Raw genomic sequence first — 14,922 nt, 5'->3', positions numbered from 1 at the left:
TTAGATTAAAAATACACTAATAAAAAAATCTTTAGTCAAATTTAATTAAATGTAATTACAATTAAATGAATTGATGTAAAAAATATAAATAGAAAATCAATTAGATTAAATTCACTTATTGTTTTTAATTAAATATATTACATAAAACAAATTATATCAATTAAAAGTAAAACTAATTTTAAAATTCAAGTTAATTTATTTTAATATGAACGATTAAATTGTATCTAATTTAACTTAAACTAATTTAATTTGATTTAGATTACTTGATATTAATTTTATGTTATGCAACATGCATAAAATAAATTAGTTTTATTTAAATTAAATTAAATTCAAATAAAATGTAAATACTCTAAGTTAATTGATTAGTGGTTTCTAAAGTTGTTCAATTTAAAATTTATTTATATTTAATTAACATTAGATCTTGACATGCAAGTGTTTATACATAAAATTCAATCAAATTAAATTTTATAAAATATACACTAATAAAAATAAATCTTCTTCAAATTTAATTAGATGGAACTACATAAAATACAATTAATACAAAATCAATTACATTAAATTTATTTAATGTTTTAAATATATTACTAACTTTAAAATTCAAAATTATTTATATTTAATTAACATTAGATCTTAACATGCTAGTTTTCATACCTAAAATTTAATCAAATTAAATTTGTTTAAATAAAGGGTGATACGGTCAAAATTTGGTCAATATAAACTTGACGTATTTCTTTCAATTTTGCATTTAAAAAACCTGAACACCCCTCATTTTGAAGGTGTGTATGTGTAGAGTGTTGCTCCTATTTTGATTTTGAAATTCACTCTTCAGTTGTCAAAATGCCGTCCAAGCAAGAAGAGCAGCGTATCAAAATTTTGCTCGCGCATCGCGAAAATCCGAGCTACTCGCACGCAAAGCTGGCAAAATCGCTAAAAGTTGCCAAATCAACCGTTACAAATGTAATTAAAGTGTTTGGGGAACGTTTGTCGACAGACAGGAAGTCTGGATCGGGGGGAAATCGTAAACCGGAAGCCGCTGAGACGACAAAGAGAGTTGCCGTTAGTTTCAAGCGAAACCCTAACCACTCTCTCCGAGATGCCGCAAACAAGCTGGGTGTATCGTCTACAACCGTGCATCGAGCCAAAAAACGAGCCGGACTATCGACTTACAAGAAGGTAGTGACTCCAAATCGCGATGATAAACAAAATACGACGGCCAAAGCGCGATCCCGGAGGCTGTACACGACGATGCTTAAGAAGTTTGACTGCGTGGTAATGGACGACGAAACCTACGTCAAAGCCGACTACAAGCAGCTTCCGGGACAGGAGTTTTATACGGCAAAAGGAAGGGGTAAGGTAGCAGATATTTTCAAGCACATAAAACTGTCAAAGTTCGCAAAGAAATATCTGGTTTGGCAAGCCATCTGTACCTGTGGTTTGAAAAGCAGCATTTTCATAGCTTCCGGGACTGTCAACCAAGAAATTTACGTGAAAGAGTGTTTGAATAAACGTCTGCTGCCTTTCCTGAAGAAACACGGCTGATCCGTACTGTTTTGGCCGGATTTGGCATCTTGCCATTACGGTAAAAAGGCCATGGAGTGGTACGCCGCCAACAACGTGCAGGTGGTTCCCAAGGACAAGAACCCTCCCAACGCGCCAGAGCTCCGCCCAATTGAGAAATACTGGGCTATTGTCAAGCGGAACCTAAAGAAGACCAAAAAATTGCTAAGGACGAGCCGCAGTTCAAGGCAAACTGGCTTTCTGCGGCGAAGAAGGTGGACAAGGTGGCTGTAAAAAATCTGATGGCAGGTGTCAAGCGTGAGGCCCGGCAATTCGGATTTGGAAAAGCGAAAGCCTAACTGAATATTTTTCCTGATTTTTATACTAATTGAACTTGAAAAAGAAATTTAATTTGATTTTTTAAATAAACGATTTCACCGATTAACACGCGTTTTCCCTTGACCAAATTTTGACCGTATCACCCTTTATATCAAATTACATGAATTTATTTAATTTAAAATAAGTTAAAACCTAAAATATATGAAATCATATAGAAAAATAACTTTAAAATTAATTAGATGTAACTAAATGAAATAAAATTACATGAATTTAAGTAAAATTTTGCAAAATTAATCAAGTTAAATTAATTTATTTTATTTACTTAAATACAAATTACATAAAACAAATAAAATTAATTAAAACAAAAAGCAATTTCACAGTTCAATTGTAATTTGTATTAATGTAGGTTATTGTGTATAATGAAATTGTATTGAATTTAACTAAATAATTTAATTTAATATCATTTATGTTGATTTAAATTGCTTCAAATTTATTTTAAGTTAATTTATATTTCATTAACTTAATCTGGAAATACATTACATCAGACATAAAATTTAATCAAAATAAATTTTATTGCATATAAAGAAAAATGTCTATCAAATTACGTTACGTTTAATATAAAATAAATTAAATTTTAATTGTAAGTTGTCAGTTGTTTTAAATTAAACTACTTTAAATTTAAATAAAATGAGTAATATCAAATTCGTTTAAACAAAATAAGATTTATATAAAATTAAAATAAAAAATTTCTATGTTCAAAAAATAGTTTAAAAAAAATTACATATCAAAAAGTAGAAATGTTAGCCTTCTTAGCACATTTATCAAATTAAATCTGCGGTAGAAGATTGTAAAATTTTTCTCAATTGAGTAAAGTTATTTTCAGTGTAGCAGTTTTCATAGTAACGATTAAAACACCAATGAAAAGGTATTTTTTGTGTCGCATTTCAGTTGCTCTTTAGTGATCTAAACGAACGGTTGAATAGGGCGCAATTGGACAAAGACGAAAAAATTTAATCGCTAGCGATCAACAATTTCGCATATAGATGTGAATACAGAATTTGTAAATCGGGAAATATTTATTTAGAATAACAAAAAAGTGTAACATCTGGCCATCCAACCATCGCACTATCGATATCTATAAATTTGCAATTACTTTATATAATGAATATACAGAATTTTTGAATAAACAATATAAAGAAAATCAACAATAATAATAATAATAACAGAACAACTAAATTGTCCAATTGTTTGTTTACTTACAATACACAAACAATCCCTCACCCATACAAATATACACACACACTCCCAACGAAATGGAAAAGTTAATAATGAACTACTCTCCCTTGATTCCCGCCAGGCATTTACAAAGTTTCTGGGGAGCTTCGGGCGATTTTTGGCAAGCACAATGGGATAAATTCATCGACATTACAGGTAAGTGAGTTCACTTTGATGTTTGTGTTCATATTTTCTGGATATTCGTTTTGCCTTTGTTTATTTAGGGGGGAATATACGAAATCGATGTTTTTATCATTTAGTACGATTACTTCAAATCCCTCATATATGGGCTATTCCAGTTTATAAATCACCACTGCGATCACCTGAAAGTAGTAAATTTTTATAAGACATCATTTACTCATATAGGGATAGATTAATCATTATAAATAAATTGTTAATAGTTATAAAGTTGACATCATCGTTGTAAAAAAAATGAACCCACCATAAAAAAATTGCAGGTTTATATTAGAAAATTTTAACTTAAATATTTTAGTAATTGCAACATGATTCAAATATCACAATGAACTGAATAGTTTAAGAGAGCCTTAAACTAAATTGGGCTGCCACTTTAACCAAACATGATTGAAATTAGTTATAAATTTTTGGCAAATTGGAAAAAAATATATATTAAAAAATATATATATTTTTGTTTACTTTAATAAAATTTTATATTTTGGAAGAAAAAATTGGAATTGAAAATTTTTAAAATGTCTTTAGCGCTATATGAAGTTAAAATTTACTCAAATCCACTTACTGAGTTCTCCGATTCAGCAAACTTCAACCATTTTAGGAAAATACAGTCGAAGCTCGGTTTAAAGAACGATATATTGTCAGGCCCTTTCGTTATTTAGAAAAATTCGTTAAATCGAACGGGAATATTAAATGTTAACTTTTATTGAAAATCGTAGTGTTTTTACCAGATGAGTAAAAATGCATAATCATTTGAAAAAATTAAAGCACAGAGACACTTAAAAAATAATACTTAAAATAATCCTGATGAACTTGATATATCTAGGTTAGGTTAGATTGAAGAGAGGATCCAAGATTCGCTGTCGTATGGGGGCCTATATACACCCATGTCATAATTTGTATACTCTAACTTCTTAGACGAATTGCCTTATTTAGGAATCGGTCCATGTCCATTTAGTCCATTTAGAATCGGTCCAACTGACAATCCTACGAAATATTGTCACTAACGAACCTATTGCAGGACTAGTACCAGTGCTCGAGTTTGTCGTAGTTTTTAAATTTTCATATAATTTATTGATTTCTATACTCTCTTTTTTTTCTTTCTGATGCAATTTGGATGATCAAAATAATTGAAATGAGTCCAATCCGTGGCCTGCAGTGTAAATTTATCCCCGTGAATGACAAACCCGTGTTGAAGTGACCGGTCCCTTCCATACGTTTCGGCCAGAACTGGGACTGCTATATTCACACCAGGGAGAAGTCCTGTACCGGTTCTGTTGTAGATCCATTACCCGTAGCGAAGCTGCGCCACTCTATCTAACATAACTTTACCAGTTACCCGGCCATTGAATATGTGTTTTTAAACATTTTAATGGAATCTAAATATCTTGGGAATGCCGAACTTTGTGGACATTTCCTAAGGACTTAAGCCATACTCCCAATCGTCAAATATTGCTGATTTTTTGTTGTTTATTTTCTTAAGATTAAAAGCCTTTTCGTTAAATCGAACGTAAATTTTGTTCAATTGTTCGTTATTTAGAATACTCAATGTTAAGAATTTTGACGTTCGTTAAAATGGATTTTCGCTAAATGGGATTTTCGTTAAACAGAGCTTCGAGTGTATGAACTATCTTCATATTTAAGAAAATTGTGTACTTCATTTGTATAAAATTTTTTTTTCATTTTTAGTTCACATCATTAAAGTAAGCAAAAAATAATTGAAATAAATACAAATTTCTCACATTTGAGAAAATTGAACTGAAATCAACCAACGTTCATCAATTACGAGTATATTTAAAAACAAGCATATACAGCAGTAAGTTCGGCCGAATCTTAAATACCCACCACCATGAACCAAATATTAGGGGTTCCTTCAGGAGGGCTTGAGGACACTTCCGAAGATAAATTTAAAGATTTCACCTATGAGGACTATATCAGATTCTGGATTTATAAGAACCATTTTTGTTTGAGTTTTAGAGGAAACATTAACATCTCTTGTAAGTGATAAGAAAATTATAAATATAAGAAAATTATAAAATAACGTCTTGATTTGAAATCTTAAATCTGTAGATTTTCACCCGTGAAGTAAAATCTGGAAATTTTACATTGAGTTTCAAGAAATTTTCATGATCAGTGCGCCTTCTATACCCTCAAGAAGTGAAGTCGGTCTATATGGAGGCATTACCAAAAGGACCGATAAAAACTTAATCCGATACACGTTTTTGTGAGCCTAAAATACGAGAATATTTACAATTTCAAGCAAATCGGATAAAAACTACGGTTTCTAGAAACCCAAGGAGTTTAATCGGGAGATCGTTCTTATGGGGGCTATACTAAAATATGGACCGATACTCACCGTTTTCGGCACACTACTTTATGGCCCGAAAATACCTCTAGATTTCCAATTTCAGGCAAATTGGATATAAACTTCGGATTCTAGAAGCCCAAGAAGTAAAATCGGGATATCGGTCTATATGGGGACTATAGCAAAACATGGACCGATACTCACCATTTGTGGCACACCTAAAATCCTATAAATCCTAAATACCTATAAATTTCCAATTTCAGACAAATTGTATATAAACTACGGATTCTATAAACCCAAGATGTAAAATCGGGAGATCGGTCTATATGGGGGCTATACCAAAACATGGAACGACATTTTCGGCACACCTTTTGATGGTCCTCAAGTACCTCTAGATTTTCAATTTCAGGCAAATTGGATAAAAACCATTAGCGTAGCTAGACAATTTTCCTAGGGGGGGCTATAGCCCCCCTAGCTAAAACTTTATAGACTGAACTTATAGGTTCAACTAATGTTTTATTTCATAGAATTGAATAAAAAAATAGACATCAAAATAACTCGACAATCAATTTATAATAAATCAACTAAAAGTACCCCACGGGAAATTGGTCCAAATTGCCACTGACGGACCTATCACAGAACTAGTACCTGTGCTCCAGTTAGTTGTAATTTTCACATTTAGTGAAATAAAATTATCAGAATGACCTTTTGTTCGATATATTTCAAAAGATTTTTTTTTTGCATTTCGGGTTCGATTAGGAGCCCAAATTGAAAGAGATTTCTAAGAGTTTGTCCGAGACTGGTTCCTGAGGACCTTTTTATGGGGTGCTCTTGCTAAATTGTCCCAGGACGTGTCCTTTGGGACGAGTCCAAGACGCGTCCTAAAATGTAAATTTACTCTGTCAATGACAAACCCATGTTAAAGTGGACGGTCCCTTCCATACGTTTTGACCAGAACTGGGACTGATCCATACGCACCAGGGACTAGTCCTGTACCAGTTCTGTGGTTGATCCATTTCCCGTAGGGTAGTTCCACACTTTTCCCAGCAAAAAATTGGGAGTTGTTCTAAAGGCACAACTTTAAAAGCACTTACAAAAATGTCCTCACAAAGAAGTTAACTATTTTAACTACACAGGAAGTTTTTTTACTTCATTTTTTCATATTTTAATGCGTAATTTTTTGTTTCCTTTTTTCAAATAGTTTAAAAAAAGAAAAAGAATAAAGAGGTCGGTTTATATGGAGACCATACCAAAACATAGACCGATGCTCACCATTTTTGGCACACCTCTTTATGGTCATAAAATACCTCTAGATTTAAAATTTCAGGCAAATTGTATAAAAACTACGATTTCTATAAGCCCAAGACCCCAAATCGGGAGATCGATTTATATGGGGACTATAGGTTAGGTTAGGTTAGGTTATGTGGCAGCCCGATGTATCAGGCTCACTTAGACTATTCAGTCCATTGTGATACCACAGTGGTGAACTTCTCTCTTATCACTGAGTGCTGCCCGATTCCATGTTAAGCTCAATGACAAGGGACCTCCTTTTATAGCCGAGTCCGAACGGCGTTCCACATTCCAGTGAAAACACTTAGAGAAGCTTTGAAACCCTCAGAAATGTCACCAGCATTACTAAGGTGGGATAATCCACCGCTGAAAAACGTTTTGGGTTCGGTCGTAGCAGGAATCGAACCCACGACCTTGTGTGTGCAAGGCGGGCATGCTAACCATTGCACCACGGTGGCTCCCATGGGGACTATAACAAAACCTGGACCGATATAACCCATCTTCGAACTTGACCGGCCTGCAGACAAAAGACGAGTTTGTGCAAAATTTCAGCACGATTGCTTCATTATTGAAGACGGTAGCGTGATTACAAACGGCACACAGACAGCCAGACAGACAGACAGACGGACAGACGGGCAAACGGACATCGTTATATCGTCTTAGAATTTCTCTTTGTGCAAAATTTCAGCACGATTGCTTCATTATTGAAGACGGTAGCGTGATTACAAACGGCACACAGACAGCCAGACAGACAGACAGACGGACAGACGGGCAAACGGACATCGTTATATCGTCTTAGAATTTCTCCCTGATCAAGAATATATATACTTTAATAGTCGGAAATCGATATTTCGATGTGTTACAAACGGATTGACAAACTTATTGTTCCCCCGTCACCATTCTATGGTGGTGGATATAACAAACGTAATGACAAACTTATTATACCCCCGTCACTATTCTATGGTGGTGGGCAGGGCTGTGGAGTCGAGCCAATTTTGCTCGACTCCGACTCCAGCATTTTTCATCAGCTCGACTCCGACTCCGACTCCGGAGTCGACTCCGGGTAATATAACTAAATCTCATTTTAATACCACTAATTTGTAGTTCTATTGTTGGGGTACCGTAAGTGGATCGATATAAAGTATCGCATTTATTTATGTGTGCAAAAAAAGGTCTTAATTTCACATTAAGACCTTTTTTTATATTTCAAATTAGGGCAATGTTGAATAAATAAAATAATGATATAAATACCCATCATAATATGAGAAGTTACCAACAGTATATGTATTTGTGGACCAAAATTATTGATACTATCTCAAATCCTTTAAATTTGTTGCGAGCTATATAAAGCTTTATATTTTCATATGCATGAATTTGAATCTGAATCGATTTAGACAAAATTGTATATACTTCTACAAAATCTATGTGCTTAAAATTTAAATCTAACGTTAAAATTGTGTTACCTCCCATAACACAAATTTAACGAAAAATAAAAATGCAAGGAAAGTCTAAAGTCGGGCGGGCCGATTATAATATACTCTGCACAACTTTGTATTTAGATCTACATTTTGATAAAATCTCAAATCAGACTTCTACAAAACTCGGGCAATATTTGGGAAATATTTATAATTGTTTAGACAATTTCGCAAAAATGCATTTATGATTCATTCATTGAAAAAATTGAAAATTTGAGTCATTTCTACAAGTTTTCGACTTAGCAGCAATTTTTCCAAAATTGTATGCTCACTGAATACAATTTTGGAAAAAATGTTGTCTAGTAAATAAAATTTTGCAAAATTTTATATAGAAATAAAATTTTGGAAAATTTTCTACAGCAACAAAATTTTGACTAAATTTTCTATAGAAATAAAATTTTGGCAAAATTTTCTATAGAAATCAAATTTTGACCAAATATATAGAAATAAAATTTTGAATAAAATTTTTATAAAAATAAAATTTGGCAAAATTTTTTATAGAAATAAAAGTTTGAAAAATTATCAATAGAAATACAATTAAAAAAAATTGAGTAGCAAACAACATTTTGCAAAATTTTCTATATATATTTCTATATATAATAAAATTTTGCAAAAAATTCTATAGAAACAAAATTTTGATTAAATTTTATAAAAAAAAAAATATTTCTATAGTAATAAAATTTTGAATACATTTTTTATAGGAGTGAGTATCAGTGAGCATCAGTAAGAAAAAAAATTGAGAAAATTTGCTATAGAAATAAAATTTGACAATTTTTTCTTATAGAAATAAAATTTTTTAAAAAAAATTATCAATAAAAATACAATTTTAGAAAAATTTTTGTGTAGTAAATACAATTCTGCAAAATATATTACAGAAACAAAATTTTGACTAAATTTTCTATAGAAATAAAATTTTGACAAAATTTTCTATAGAAATAAAATTTTGACCAAATTTTCTAATAAAAAATCTATTACCATAAAATTTTGGCAAAATTTTCTATAGAAATAACATTTTGACCTAAATTTTTATAGAAATAAAATTTTGAAAAAATTTTTGTGTAACAAACAAAATTTTGCGAATTTTTCTATAGAAATAAAATTTTGACTAAATTTTCTATAGAAAAGAAATATTTCTATAGTAATAAAATTTTGAATAAATTTTTTATAGAAATAAAATTTTGATAAAATTTGCTATAGAAATAAAATTTTGACCAAACTTTTTTATAGAAACAACATTTTGACAAAATTTTCTATAAAAAACAACTTTGAAAAAATTTTCTGTCAATATTCCACATTCATGGCCTTAAAATAGAAATAATATCGATTGTTCGAAATATTTCAAATAAATTGATATGGGCATTAAAATGGATCGATCCAGCCCATCTGCTAGTCTAACATTCTAAGAAATATAAAAAGATAGCCGTAATTGGAAGTTGATTTTCATTTACAATCATGCTGTACATTGATCGAATGAATAACGCAATGGAAACTAATATGCGCAAAAACTTGCTTAGTTACAAAAATGTGAAGTGTTTTAAAAAATTTGGTTTAGCCGGAGTCGGAGTCGAGCAAAATTTTTACGACTCCGACTCCGACTCCGACTCCAGCAAAATCTTCAGACTCCGATTCCAAGACTCCGACTCCGGCTCCACAGCCCTGGTGGTGGGTATAAAAAAATCGTTGTCTTTATTCTGAGGGTACACTGAAACAATAGAGCATTACGTTTAGGATAATAAAAAAACAATTAAGTTGTTTTATAGAAAGAATGAACTGCTTCGTGCGAAAATTGAACTAAATTGTACTTCACATTCACAGAAAAAAATATCACCCAAAATATCATTCCCAATTAATATCACGGAATCATTTTTTTTTCAATGTATAACCACCATAGAATGGTGACAAATAAGAGTACCCAATATAATGAGTATTAGTACATGTTTTGGTATAGCCCCCAAATAGCCATATGTCCGGATTTGACATCTTGGGTTTCTACTAGAGGTGTGAGCGTGACTGAAATTTCACTCACACACACGCACATTCACGAAGCAAAATGTTTATTCACGCACGCTCCCGCACGATACGTGTGGTAATCAATCCCACTCACCCACATTCACGTAATGTAAACCTGCACTCACGCACGAACTACTTTTAAAGACTCACGCTCACGCACGATTCACGACAATTCACGTGATTCACGAGACTCACAACATTTTCCAAACGAAAATCAGCAACGGTAACAAAATTCAAAAATAGAATATAGTTCGAGAGCTAAATTAATTTTAGTTGACATACGAGTATGAATTAAATCTTAATTTTTTCACGCGCACTGCACGCAGAGAAGGAATATGATCACCTCAAACATGTTTCAAGAGCAAAATGTTATTTTTGTATGGTGACCATGTAACATGTTTGGCACTAAAATGTTATTTTCTCGTCAAATATAACCTGCTTGCCGAAATCAGATACATGATTTCCGAGAAAATAACATGGTTGCGAAAACCATTTGACATGGTCACCACCCAAAAATAACATTTTGCTCTTAAAACATGTTTGAGGTGATCATATTCCTTCTCTGGGTGTGACTTTAAAAAATTTGGGATTGATTCCGAGCCAAAGAAGCGGAGAATATAAGTAAGGAAACGAGTACTTTTAAAACACAATTCTCTTTTAAATTTGGGTTTTGTGTACTTGCTTCTAGGAAGCAAATTTTAATTTTTCGCTTTCTCAGCTTTTTTTCTTCATATGCTATCAAAGTCCTTTAAAACGAGTTAATGACAACTTTATTTTCCAAATTAAGACTCGACTTCCAGTAGAAATTATTCAATGTTTCAAGTAAAAACTTCTTTAAAATAAAGTTTTGAAAAACATGTCCTATATTTGAACGATTTGTTTGCTTTGTAGTCAAGTTGCAAAAAGACAACAAATTTAAAGACAATTTCATTAAATTTAAAGGATTTTTCTGAATTATTAAAGTCAAGTTGAACTTAGCCCTAACATTTTTTCTTTCATGGTATGATACCCAATTTTATGTCAAATCACCTACTTATAAGGACAATACGACTTCATTGAAAACTTTATCGACTTTTGGACAAGGAAAAAAACTTTATATTAGAGAAATGCGTCTTCTATGCTAAGCAAAATTTGCATTCGTATTTTAAAGACATGAAATCTTTGACCTCACGACAATATTTTTTTCAGTGCGCACATCTCTACTTTCTACACACCGTCATTTTTATCCGTTTTGCCTGAAATTTTGAAAACTAGAGTTATTTTAGAACCGCAAAAATGTATACCAAATATTGTGTGTATCGGTCCACATTTTGGTATAGCCCCCATATAGACATATCTCCCGATTTAACTTCTTGGGCTTCTACACACCACAATTTTTATCCAATTTTCCAGAAAGGAATACTAATTATAAATAATGAAATTAACAATGGGGTGCACCAATTAAAAATGAATTGGACTAAAGTTAAGATCAAACATTTATTTGATTGAAAACTTAATTAAATAAAGTGCCAATGAAGTCAATTAAGTTTTTGGTCAAGTTTATTTTTTTCCTAATTACTTATTTGATAATTTTAATGATTGAAGAATATTCAGTTAAACAATTAATTGGATAAATTAATTTAGTGATTTAATAAAAAAAAATCCTTGCTTTGGTATGGCCCCCATATAAACCGATCTCCCGATTTGACTTTTTGAACTTACTTTTTGAATTTACCTACAACCAAAGATTTTGATCTTCTCTTAAGGAAGTCTAACTTTTAATCTAGAATCTATAAAATTAAAATTTTCATGCACAAATAAATGTCAGTTTAAAACTCCAAATTATAACAGATATTTCAAAGCAAAAATATGTTCCTAACCTCAACAACGCTTTAAACCAAATGAATAAAAAAATTAAATATAAAAACTAAAAAAAAGTATTTGCCTATATTTGAAGGTGTTATTGTTTTTAATCCAAAAATTTAATATCTGAGTTAATTTAAAGATTATTTATTTAAATAGAAAATGTATTTCTTTACTTTAAGGAAAATGCACTTTACCTTAAACAAGGGACGCAACTTTCACTCGTGGTTTCAATTTAAAAAAAAGTAAATTGCGTCTGGGTTCTTCGTAAAATTCTCCACTTCTTTGGCTCGGAATCAATAACAAAATCATTAGTGAAAATACAAAATCTTTGGAACCGAGGTGTTTTTTTTTGCAGTGTATACATAATTTTTTTCATTTGTAAAAAAACATTTAGTATATAGATGCAAAACATTATAGTAGATATTACAAAAATATCTTAAGTTCAAGGTGGGCTCATTTGTGGTAAAATTTTAGGAAATTTTGAACTATTTTTTAGGAAATTCGCATTTAGCAAATTATTATTTTTTTTGTTTAATTCATTTAACTAAAGTTAAGAAAAAATTATTAAAGTGAAGGAACTTCAACTAAAACATATTTATTTCCACGAACTAAAATAACGTTAAATTGGCTTTAGTGATTCTTTTTTTTGTTTTGAGTGTAAGATGAATCCTTAAATTATTAGTTATCGTTATATAAAAGAATTTTGTCCTTATTTATGTGTTATCCTTAATTATTGTGTAAATTTACATGTATATCTTGTATTATATTTTCAGGCGATGATCCCTTCATGTTTTGGGTATTCGGTACGAATATCTTTACCATGCTGGTATACTGGATGGTCGGTGGTATTTACACATTCATGGACATAACTAATTGTCCAGCATTTCTGCGAAAATATAAAATACAACCGGGTACAAATGAACCCGTTGAACGAGCAAGGTTACTAAAGGTTAAGTGCATTTTTCATTGTTTCTCCATTTTTTTTTTTAATTATTTATGTAGTACAAAGAGTACTTCGCATTGTTTATGGACACACATACGCATTACATTAGGGTGTAATCAAATAAATATATTTTATGAGTGTAACATGAGGAGTTATACACAGGGTTGGCCTGTCACAAACTGTGACTTTTGCGACATACATTTGCGACGGTATAATACGTATGTCGCAAAAGTCGTAAACCTGCCGTAGAAAACCAAATTTTGAATAGAAGAAATCCTGAACATTTTTTAATTTAGTTTGACAGCATTCGCTGTGAGTTTCTGCAGAAATTTGTGAAAGTTTTCCCATGGGCAAGCCTATTTTCTTAGGTGGTATCGAAATTCCCGTTGGTGAGTGTGCAAAATACCTTGGGGTTATATTGGACAGGAGACTGAACTTAAAGCTAAGAAAGGACGAGAAAATCCACTGTTACCCTGTACTCGTACTAAAGGCAATAGGGACAAGTATATACGGCCGTAAGTTCGGCCAGGCCGAAGCTTATGTACCCTCCATCATGGATTGCGTAGAAACTTCTTCTAAACACTGCCATCCACAATCGAATTACTTAAGTTGCGGTAACGCTTGCCGATGGCAAGGTATCTTAAAACCTCCTAACACCATCTTCTAAATTGTATGTCCATACGTGGTATATATTAAATCAAAAAAGATCGATCCAATACGTATATAATTCAGTTTGACAAAGTAGACATAAAATTTTGACAAAATTTTCTACAGAAAGAAAATATTAAAAAATTTTATATGGAAATAAAATTTTCACAAAATTTTCTATAGAAATAAAAATTTTGACAAAATTTTCTATAGAAAGAAAATTTTGACAAAAATTTCTACAGAAATAAAATGTTAACAAAATTTTCTATAGAAATAAACTTTTGACAAAATTTTCTATAGAAATAAAATCGTGGTCGATTATTTTTGGCTCGAGTGGCAACTATGATTATGAACCGAATAAAATTTGAACAAAATTTTCTATAGAAATAAAATTTTGACAAAATTTTCTATAGAAATAAAATTTTGACAATGATGAAAATTTTATTTTGAACCGAATAAAATTTTAACAAAATTTTCTCTAGAAATAAAATTTTGACAACATTTTCTATAGAAATAAAATTTTGGTAGATTATTTTTGCCTCGAGTGGCAACCATGATTATGAACCGATATGGACCAATTTTTGTGTGATTGGACCAATTTTGGTATGGTTGTTAGCGACCATATACTAACACCACGTTCCTACTTTGAACCGGATCGGATGAATTTTGCTCCTCCAAGAGGCTCCGGAGGTCAAATTTGGAGAACGTTTTATATGGGGGCTATATATAATTATGGACCGATATGGACCATGTTCCAAATTACAACCGGATTGGATGAAATTTGCTTCTCTTGGAGACTTCGCAAGCCAAATCTGGGGATCGGTTTATATGGGGGCTATATATAATTATGAACCGATGTGGACCAATTTTTGCACGGTTGTTAGAGACCATATACCAATATCATGTACCAAATTTCAGGCGGATCGGATAAAATTTGCTTCTCTTTGAGGCTCCGCAACCCAAATCTGGGGATCGGTTTATATGGGCGCTATATATAATTATGAACCGATGTGGACCAATTTTTGCACGGTTGTTAGAGACCATATACCAACATCATGTACCAAATTTCAGCCGGATCGGATGAAATTTGCTTCTCTTTGAGGCTC

The 14,922-nt window shown here is 31.6% G+C and overlaps 1 protein-coding gene and 1 long non-coding RNA gene across 3 annotated transcripts in view; one reads left to right on the top strand and one right to left on the bottom strand.

Annotated features, from left to right (window-relative positions):
• Nucleotides 1–14,922, top strand: part of LOC142228245 (fatty acid hydroxylase domain-containing protein 2) — a 33,804-nt gene that overhangs the window by 6,231 nt on the left and 12,651 nt on the right. Inside the window, exons 1-3 of one of the 2 annotated variants that reach the window (XM_075298627.1) lie at nt 2,813–2,881; nt 3,194–3,267; nt 12,999–13,174. In XM_075298627.1, the coding sequence (XP_075154742.1) occupies nt 2,880–2,881; nt 3,194–3,267; nt 12,999–13,174 (252 nt within the window). In that variant the 5' untranslated portion in view covers nt 2,813–2,879. Of the gene's footprint in view, nt 1–2,812; nt 2,882–3,193; nt 3,268–12,998; nt 13,175–14,922 lie in introns of those variants that run through there. The other variant, XM_075298626.1, reaches the window with a different exon arrangement.
• Nucleotides 3,262–14,922, bottom strand: part of LOC142228248 (uncharacterized) — a 90,754-nt gene continuing 79,093 nt past the window's right edge. The window contains exon 3 of the long non-coding RNA XR_012720108.1: nt 3,262–3,434. This is a non-coding gene — a long non-coding RNA (uncharacterized LOC142228248). The remainder of the gene's footprint in view (nt 3,435–14,922) is intronic.

The sequence above is a fragment of the Haematobia irritans genome, chromosome 3, assembly GCF_050003625.1.
Source record: "Haematobia irritans isolate KBUSLIRL chromosome 3, ASM5000362v1, whole genome shotgun sequence".
NCBI classification, from domain to species: Eukaryota; Metazoa; Arthropoda; class Insecta; order Diptera; family Muscidae; genus Haematobia; species Haematobia irritans.
Note: the sequence above shows the minus strand (reverse complement) of the source record. Positions and strands in the feature narration are given on the sequence as shown.